The sequence below is a fragment of the Oncorhynchus tshawytscha genome, linkage group LG12 (assembly GCF_018296145.1).
Source record: "Oncorhynchus tshawytscha isolate Ot180627B linkage group LG12, Otsh_v2.0, whole genome shotgun sequence".
NCBI classification, from domain to species: Eukaryota; Metazoa; Chordata; class Actinopteri; order Salmoniformes; family Salmonidae; genus Oncorhynchus; species Oncorhynchus tshawytscha.
Genome location: NC_056440.1, coordinates 825,676 through 835,994, shown reverse-complemented (window position 1 = coordinate 835,994; position 10,319 = coordinate 825,676). Strand labels below are relative to the sequence as shown.

The window sequence follows — 10,319 nt, the reverse complement described above, 5'->3', positions numbered from 1 at the left end:
TACCTTAGCTTTCTTGGGAACAGGAACAATGGTGGCCCTCTTGAAGCATGTGGGAACAGCAGACTGGTATAGGGATTGATTGAATATTTCCGTAAACACACCGGCCAGCTGGTCTGCGCATGCTCTGAGGGCGCGGCTGGGGATGCCGTCTGGGCCTGCAGCCCTGCGAGGGTTAACACGTTTAAATGTCTTACTCACTTCGGCTGCAGTGAAGGAGAGACGGAAATGTTTCCGTTGCAGGCCGTGTCAGTGGCACTGTATTGTCCTCAAAGCGGGCAAAAAGTTATTTAGTCTGCCTGGGAGCAAGACATCCTGGTCCGTGACTGGGCTGGGTTTCTTCCTGTAGTCCGTGATTGACTGTAGACCCTGCCACATACCTCTTGTGTCTGAGCCGTTGAATTGAGATTCTACTTTGTCTCTGTACTGGCGCTTAGCTTGTTTGATAGCCTTGCGGAGGGAATAGCTGCACTGTTTGTATTCAGCCATGTTACCAGACACCTTGCCCTGATTAAAAGCAGTGGTTCGTGCCTTCAGTTTCACACGAATGCTGCCATCAATCCACGGTTTCTGGTTAGGGAATGTTTTAATCGTTGCTATGGGAACGACATCTTCAACGCACGTTCTAATGAACTCGCACACCGTATCAGCGTATTCGTCAATGTTGTTGTCTGACGCAATACGAAACATCTCCCAGTCCACGTGATGGAAGCAGTCTTGGAGTGTGGAGTCAGCTTGGTCGGACCAGCGTTGGACAGACCTCAGCGTGGGAGCTTCTTGTTTTAGTTTCTGTCTGTAGGCAGGGATCAACAAAATGGAGTCGTGGTCAGCTTTTCCGAAAGGGGGCGGGGCAGGGCCTTATATGCGTCGCGGAAGTTAGAGTAACAATGATCCAAGGTCTTTCCACCCCTGGTTGCGCAGTCGATATGCTGATAAAATTTAGGGAGTCTTGTTTTCAGATTAGCCTTGTTAAAATCCCCAGCTACAATGAATGCAGCCTCCGGATAAATCGTTTCCAGTTTGCAGAGAGTTAAATAAAGTTCGGTCAGAGCCATCGATGTGTCTGCTTGGGGGGATATATACGGCTGTGATTATAATCGAAGAGAATTCTCTTGGTAGATAATGCGGTCTACATTTGATTGTGAGGAATTCTAAATCAGGTGAACAGAAGGATTTGAGTTCCTGTATGTTTCTTTCATCACACCATGTCACGTTGGCCAAAAGACATACGCCCCCGCCCCTCTTCTTACCAGAAAGATGTTTGTTTCTGTCGGCGCGATGCGTGGAGAAACCCGCTGGCTGCACCGCTTCGGATAGCGTCTCTCCAGTTAGCCATGTTTCCGTGAAGCAGAGAACGTTACAGTCTCTGATGTCCCTCTGGAATGCTACCCTTGCTCGGATTTCATCAACCTTGTTGTCAAGAGACTGGACATTGGCAAGAAGAATGCTAGGGAGTGGTGCACGATGTGCCCGTCTCCGGAGTCTGACCAGAAGACCGCTTCGTTTCCCTCTTTTTCTGAGTCGTTTTTTTTTTTTGGTCGCTGCATGTGATCCACTCGGTTACACTGGTTGTAAGGCAGAACACAGGATCCGCGTCGCGAAAAACATATTCTTGGTCGTACTGATGGTGAGTTGACGCTGATCTTATATTCAGTAGTTCTTCTCGGCTGTATGTAATGAAACCTAAGATGACCTGGGGTACTAGTGTAAGAAATAACACGTAAAAAAACAAAAAACTGCATAGTTTCCTAGGAACGCGAAGCGAGGCGGCCATCTCTGTCGGCGCCGGAAGATAGGAAGATAGGATACAGCCCAGCCCAGCAGGCCTACAACCCAGCAGCCCAGCAGCTCTACAGCCCAGCAGCCCTACAGCCCAGCAGCCCTACAGCCCTACAGCCCAGCAGCCCAACAGCCCAGCACAGCAGCCCAACAGCCCAGCAGCCCTACAACTCAGCAGCCCAGCAGCCCTACAGCCCAGCAGCCCTACAGCCCAGCAGCCCTACAACTCAGCAGCCCAGCAGCCCTACAGCCCAGCAGCCCTACAGCCCTGCAGCCCAGCAGGCCAAAAGCCCAGCAGGCCAACAGCCCAGCAGGTCTACAGCCCAGCAGCCCAGCAGGTCTACAGCCCAGCAGCCCAGCAGGTCTACAGCCCAGCAGCCCAGCAGGTCTAGAGCCCAGCAGGCCTACAGCCCAGCAGCCCAGCAGGCCTACAGCCCAGCAGGCCTACAGCCCAGCAGCCCAGCAGGCCTACAGCCCAGCAGGTGTACAGCCCAGCAGCCCTGCAGGCCTACAGCCCAGCAGGCCTACAGCCCAGCAGCCCAGCAGGCCTACAGCCCAGCAGGTGTACAGCCCAGCAGCCCTGCAGGCCTACAGCCCAGGAAGTCTACAACCCAACAGCACAGCAGCCCTACAGCCCAGCAGGCCAACAGCCCAGCAGGCCAAAAGCCCAGCAGGTATACAGCCCAGCAGCCCAGCAGGTCTACAAACCAGCAGCCCAGGAAGTCTACAACCCAACAGCCCAGCAGCCCTACAGCCCAGCAGGCCAACAGCCCAGCAGGCCAAAAGCCCAGCAGGTATACAGCCCAGCAGCCCAGCAGGTCTACAGCCCAGCAGCCCAGCAGGTCTACAGCCCAGCAAGTTTACAGCCCAGCAAGTTTACATCCCAGCAGGTCTACAGCCCAGCAGCCCAGCAGGCCTACAGCCCAGCAGCCCAGCAGGTCTACAACCCAGCAGGTCTACAGCCCAGCAGGTCTACAGCCCAGCAAGTCTACAGCCCAGCAGGCCTACAGCCCAGCAAGTCTACAGCCCTGCAGCCCAGCAGGTCTACAGCCCAGCAAGTCTACAGCCCAGCAGCCCAGCAGGTCTATAGCCCAGCAAGTCTACAGCCCAGCAGGTCTACATCCCAGCAAGTCTACAGCCCAGCAAGTTTACAGCCCAGCAGGCCTACAGCCCAGCAGATCTACAGCCCAGCAGGCCTACAGCCCATTAGCCCAGCATGTCTACAACCCAGCAGGTCTACAGCCCAGCAGTTCTACAGCCCAGCAAGTCTACAGCCCAGCAGTTCTACAACCCAGCAGGTCTACAGCCCAGCAGCCCAGCAGTTATACAACCCAGCAGCCCAGCAGGTCTACAACCCAGCAGCCCAGCAGGTCTATAGCTCAGCAAGTCTACAGCCCAGCAGGTCTACAGCCCAGTAAGTCTACAGCCCAGCAGGCCTACAGCCCAGCAGCCCAACAGGCCTACAGCCCAGCAGATCTACAGCCCAGCAGGCCTACAGCCCATTAGCCCAGCATGTCTATAACCCAGCAGGTCTACAGCCCAGCAGTTCTACAGCCCAGCAGGTCTACAGCCCAGCAGGTCTACAACCCAACAGGTCTACAGCCCAGCAGCCCAGCAGTTCTACATCCCAGCAGGTCTACATCCCAGCAGATCTACAGCCCAGCAGTTCTACAGCCCAGCAGCCGAGCAGGCCTACAACCCAGCAGCCAAGCAGTCCAGCAGCCCAGCAGGCCTACAGCCCAGCAGCCCAGCAGCCCTACAACCCAGCAACCCAGCAGCCCTACAACCCAGCAGCACAGCAGCCCAGCAACCCAGCAGCCCAGCAGCCCTACAACCCAGCAACCCAGCAGCCCTACAACCCATCAGCCCAGCAGCCCAGCAACCCAGCAGGCCTACAGCCCAGCAGGTCTTCAGCCCAGCAGCCATACAGCCCAGCAGCCCAGCAGGTCTACAGCCCAGCAGGTCTACAACCCAGCAGCCCTACAACCCAGCAGCCCAGCAGGTCTACAGCCCAGCAGCTCTACAACCCAGCAGCCCTACAACCCAGCAGCCCTACAACCCAGCAGCCCTACAACCCAGCAGCCCTACAACCCTGCAGTCCAAGCAGGCCTACAGCCCAGCAGGCCTACAGCCCAGCAGGTCTACAGCCCAGCAGCCCTACAGCCCAGCAGCCCTACAGCCCAGCAGCCCAGCAGGTCTACAACCCAGCAGCCCTACAACCCAGCAGCCCAGCAGGCCTACAGCCCAGCAGGCCTACAGCCCAGCAGCCCAGCAGGCCTACAGCCCAGCAGCCCAGCAGGCCTACAACCCAGCAGCCCAGCAGGTCTACAACCCAGCAGCCCAGCAGGCCTACAGCCTAGCAGCCCAGTAGGCCTACAACCCAGCAGCTCAGCAGGTCTACAACTCAACAGCCCAGCAGCCCAGCAGGTCTACATCCCAGCAGGTGTACAGCCCAGCAGGTCTACAGCCCAGCAGCCCAGCAAGTCTACAGCCCAGCAAGTTTACAGCCCAGCAGGTCTACAGCCCAGCAGCCCAGCAGGTCTACAGCCCAGCAGGTCTACAGCCCAGCCGGTCTACAGCCCAGCAGGCCTACAGCCCAGCAGCCCAGCAGGCCTACAACCCAGCAGCCCTCAGTCTAAATAAATGTTATATTTCATCCGGTTCCTTAAAATGTTAAGTTGAAAGAATTTATACATTACAATGTAGGCTTAATATTTTGTCATTTTTGGTAAATCACCTAGATTTCCTTATTGATATGATTACAAATAACTCAAAGTAACTATAATTTAAAACAGCTGCACTTATATTTACAATTTCTCGTCTGCCTTATACTTTTCAGTTATGTCAACTAGGGCTGAGACCGTATCGGAGGCCTAGGTTTCACTGTAGGTTACAGATTTTCCTGACGTAAGAAATCACATTCAAACCAAAACAAATCACATTTTAAAGGGAAATTCGGATTTGTAGGCCTGTTTTCATTATTTTGTTCAAATTGGAATTGTGTTGTGAATTTAATATAATGAAGTTTTTTTGCAGAGCAAAATATGTCGTCTACACATAATTAACTATGTTGGGCTGGACTGCATGTTAATTCCAACACAAGTGACCCTTATTTAGAATTGTAACTATTTTAATCTTAATTAAGAGTTGAATCAGTAAATTGTTTTATGTTTCCACCTCAGTTTCCCCTCCAACGTCTCTCTGAATTTGTCCCAACAGAAACAATCCGTTCCAATATCAGGCCTGTTATTATAGGACTTTTTTGATCGTTGAAATCCACACCTTCATGTCAATGACTATTAAAGTATATTCGTTAATAAAGGTTCATGTCAATTGCCTTTTCACATTTAGAGGGGAGCAGATATATTTATATATATATTTTTTTATTATTGTGCATTTTTACACTCTACTAACCATGACTAACCATCCATAGTCGCAGCATATCTCTCCTCCCACTACCTCTCGGGTTGAGACTGCGGCCCTGCGCGGCGTTCTATCCGTCACCTTGAGCTTCTATTCCCTCTGCTCTGCTCGGTCTAATTAAAAGCTTAATAGCCCTCGAGACAGGGTCCATGCGGTGAGTTTACCAGGGCCTCGGTTCTCAGAGCCGCGTGCCTCTGATCCCATTATTTGCTTGAATAAACCTTTTTAGGGCCAGAAATGTGACACGGGGGTGTCCGGTGTTGTGTTTCTATGGCCTGCCGCTATAAGCCGAGGCTAGGGGGGGGGGACATCAGATCAACAGAGAGATTTTAATACCCCACATCATTAAGTCCATATAGCACTAGATTGTGTTTAATGGTGAGAACGAACGGATGTAGACCTATTATATTTGGTGTGAATTAATTAAATATAATGATGAAAATTACTGCTCAGAATTTCATTACGTAAATAGTGCCAAATAGAAACCGGGGAAATAACCAAATAGCCATGCAGAGACAGGGCTATATGAATTTGAGAGATTAGAGCCAATTCCCTTTATGGCTTAGTGTAGGTCTACTTTCAATTCAGTACCACATACACCTGAGTATAGGCCTACAAACCTTGTTGCTCTGTGAGCTTTGAGTGATGTCAACACCTCTAATTATATTTATATAACCCGATTTGGATGTTTGGAGTGTAGTCAAATTGTTTCATAGTGAATGTTGCTCAGGTTTTTACATCAACTTGTTTCTGCCTCTTGTCCATCGTACTGAATCTTTACTTATCCTAAAGCTGAAGCCACGTGCCCCCACGAAAAAAGGTTCCTAACACCATTGCCCAAAGGGTGACTGAAAATGAAGGAAGTGCATAGGAGAGATATTAAATATTTTTATGCGCTTGCCCATGGACGATGTTAGCGGCCTTCCTAAATAATGCACAACTAAAAGTCACTCACAAAAAAATGGTATGCTACGCATTTGGCTGGCATGCCACGGGAGAGATGAGAGCAATCATGACATTGACAAAATATATTTAGTGGAGCCAAATATTTTCGAATAGCCTATTCCACTCTGGCTATCTGTGGTAATATAGAGATGTGTAGTAGCCAAGGCCTATCTGTGCGTCTGTGTGTGGCGAAGCGTGCAGATGTGGAGCGATTGACAGTTAAGGAGCTGCGCTGGCTGTGCGTCTTTTGATGGGCTATAAATCATCATGGGCTGCAGAGCAACTCTCCTGTCCTCAGAACTGGATAATTATAAACTGATCCCATGTTATCCTCCTCTCTTATTAGGCCCAGGCCCACATGTGCTGTAGGTAGGTTGCATATTGCTGGAATATTATCTAAATAGCCCTAGGCCAACGATGCATTTCTTTCAGAAGCATTCCTGAGCTGTAGCCTAAGTTTCCTTTTGACTCCTCATTAGATTTTCCAATCTTTGGTCAATTTCACGTCTTGTGGCCTAAAATATTTGTCATTCAAAATTAATTTGTGAATGAAGAATGGCATGGACTCCGACTTTCAGAATGATTCCCTTTTAAAAGCTGCAAACTTTAAGATATTAAACACTTTATTTGAAAAGTTTAGAAAATACGCTTTATAGCTTTAACTTCTCTTATTGCTTTTATGATATTTCAGTTAGTAGGATTAGGCTTTGGGTCGTTTGGTTCGCAATGACAAGGTAGGATGTTTTTCTAGCCTCGCATGCATGCATCATTTCTGTCTTATAATGCTTTGCTCAAATGTAAGGTTTGTTCAAATTTCTCATTTGATTCGTATATGTTGCTATTGTTTCTTCTATCTCTCTCATTGTTTATTACCTTAGGTCCCCTCTGTTTTGGGGTTATTCAAAAACCATTTAAAACTTGCTGAGATATTTTGCGCTGCTTTGTTGTGGCTCTTAGCTCTGTCTACATCATTCTCTTGCTTTGTGTAAATATAACATATTCATTGAAATAAGTTATAGCAAATAGGAATATAGGCAATTTACTCAGTGTCAACCATGCTTTGCCCTGCTGTGCGCTGCGGCAACGCCGTTGCCTGATCCAATGCTGATCGGAGTAATTGTTTGATATTGTGATTTGTTTACTTCTCCATTCGGACAACTGCAATCTATATTCTGGTTGTCCGATTATTTTTTTGTACTTGCCCCAGACAAGCGGACAATACTTAATGTCTAGTCCTGTTGCTGTGTGTTTTGTCAATGCCCTGTAGCCTACAGTCCCAACAGACTGACATATCTGTCTTCTGGGCTGCTTCGCTTTATTGCACTTAGGTTAAATAAGGCTTATTCTTATAGGCCTACACTTCAGGACGTCGCCTTCTGATTTATGAACTCTACAATTCATTCTTCCATACGAGTAACCGTTCAATGTAAACGTTTAATTAAGTGTGTGGCATTCATTGTCCCGCTAGAGTCTGCGAAACCACGGAACATCTACCTCTCTCTCCCCAAGGATTCGTTGAGCGGGTGCCAGTGATGCGCGACGGTATTTAGTTACTCGGCTCCATAACTGCGTGTCAGATGGAGGCTGATGCACGTGTGTCTTTATTGCCAGGGGGACAGGTGAGGTAGAGGTGGATCCAACCAGCACCTCCTATCGTGCAGACAGGACAGCGTGTAGCGAACAGCGACAGGACTTGATCTCTTCACTCTCACTTCTGTCTGACAACTCTGCTCTGCCTGGCCCGGCCCGCGTGCACACGCCCTTATCAGATGCACCTCGCGCCTCCATCACGTTGAGGAGGTAAAGTAGTGAGAGTGTGTGTGTGACTGACTGACTGGCTGACTAACGGTGTGAGAAATGAATGGCTACGGCTCGCCCTACCTGTACATGGGGGGCCCAGTGACCCAGGCCCGAGCGCCGCTCCAGAGGACCCCCAAGTGCGCGCGGTGCCGGAACCACGGCGTCCTGTCCTGGCTAAAGGGCCACAAGCGATACTGCCGCTTCAAGGACTGCACCTGTGAGAAATGCATCCTGATCATCGAGAGGCAGCGGGTCATGGCGGCGCAGGTGGCGCTCCGCAGACAGCAGGCCAACGAGAGTCTGGAGAGCCTGATCCCGGAGTCTCTGAGAGCTCTGCCCGGAATCACGGTGCCTGGACCCGGCGAGGGGAACCAGGGCCTGCAGCCCCGTTCTGGAGGAATGGACCTCCTATGGACCTCGAAACAGACTGCCAACATGCAGGGTAAGATGATGATAATGATAATCATAATAATAACATTCATAATAGGCTTTTATTTAAGCCTATATAGGTTTGATTTATTCACTTTTATTCATATATATATATATATATGTGTGTGTGTGTGTGTGTGTGTGTGTGTGTGTGTGTGTGTGTGTGTGTAAATCATTACAAAAACATATCTCAAACCTGCTGTATTTTATAAAGTTACAACGAAACCTATACCTGAGAAAGAGCCGACGTTTGGACAATTTAGTTCAACTTGGGTAGCCTACATTTAGGCTATTGGCTGCAAACTGCGGCTAATGACAACACTGCAACATTGCAAAACGCATTGCATTAGACTCTAAATTAAAATAAACAAGAATAGCCTTTTATTGTAATTATTTTTTTAAGTTGTAGGCAATTTCTTTATCATTGATATTCAAGCTATTTAACTTTCTAAAACGGCAAGCGTCACTACATAAGTCAGCTTTATTTTTAATGTGTGTAGCTTAATATAATGTTTATACGGCTGTTAATTGGTTTGAGAAATTAAATGAATACAGACGTGATATTGTACCTCACAAACCAAAGCATGTTATGGGTGTTCAACCCAGGGGTTATGTCAACGGTGGCCTGACCTTACAGAGACACATTAATAGACATTGGAAGCGTTTATTTCCAGAACGCAGAACGCTGTCCAGAGCGTGTTTTTTTAATGAGGAATGAATGCTTTTGTGTTTGTAAAATACAGTATTACTGCCCTCATATTTTGTATTCAAAGATTTTAGAACCCCTTTAAAAAATGCCGGGTAAATTATGACCCAATTTGGGTAATTTCTCTAACCCAGCGCTGCGTCACTATAAGATATACCCACCACTGGGTTATTTTGACCCAAAACGTTGGGTTACTTGATTGACCCAAAAAGGGGATTATTTTTTACCCAGTAGAGGGTTGGCTTTTACTCTTTATCTGGGTTATTGTAATTCATGTATTTTTGACCGAGCAGTAGGTTTTCTTATTTTATTGCTGTTTTTTCTAACTTCTCTCTATTATATCATCTGCTATATCATCTGCTTCTCTATTACATTTTTTTATAAAGGTAAAAATACTTCTAACAATTATAATCATTGTCACAACGTTACTAGATTCTATGAAATTCTTAAAATGACATATGGCCAATAAGGAAAATTGTAGATAAAATACAAAATGTTTATGTTCAGATATTCATTTCAGCTACAAAATGAAGTCATCCAGAAGATAAACAGATAAGGGACACACAAACCAAAACTTTAGAAGCACAATGCACCGTTAGAAAATCACAGCAGCCCTACCAATTAAAGCTGAGGAAATGGGCTGAAGAAAAGTAAATAATTTACCCTTTCCTCCCCTAACAAGTATCCATGTAAAACATAAACAGCGAAACATGATGTATTTTGCTCCAGAGCCTGCTCATTCACGATGGTGAAGGCGGGGGAATAGAGGCGATTGTCCCGGAGAATCAGAATGAAGGGTTCGAGTCCCGGGTTGATTGTGTCGCCTGGCGGAGATTTTCAACCATATTTGTTCCAGCCTGAAGATGAGAGAATATGAGTATACAATGCTGAACAATAATCAAGACACATACACACACACACTTCTGTATGCAAGACCATAATCTGCATTGGGTTGAGTCCAGACACTGTGCATGGTTTACAGTATTACAGTGTTGTAGTACTGAGTCGGGTCCCCAGACCACATATTGAGTGTCTCGGTCTTGAAACCCGACCAAACTCAACTCCATGATGTACGATGGAGTTATCTGCGATTAGTGTGGCCGGACTGGAGCTCCGACGACAGATTAAAATTAATATTTCAGCACAGAGAATAGGATAATGTCATGTGTAAATGCGAGCTATTTCTTGTAGGAAAAACGACGGATTTCATCACCCACTTGTTTTTAATCGCTTTGGTACT

At 47.7% G+C, this 10,319-nt stretch overlaps 1 protein-coding gene across 1 annotated transcript in view; it reads left to right on the top strand.

The window, feature by feature from the left end:
• Window positions 1–8,001: 8,001 nt before the first annotated feature.
• Window positions 8,002–10,319, top strand: part of dmrt3a (doublesex and mab-3 related transcription factor 3a) — a 73,553-nt gene continuing 71,235 nt past the window's right edge. The window contains exon 1 of the mRNA XM_042331123.1: window positions 8,002–8,386. Within this exon, the coding sequence (XP_042187057.1) occupies window positions 8,002–8,386 (385 nt within the window). The remainder of the gene's footprint in view (window positions 8,387–10,319) is intronic.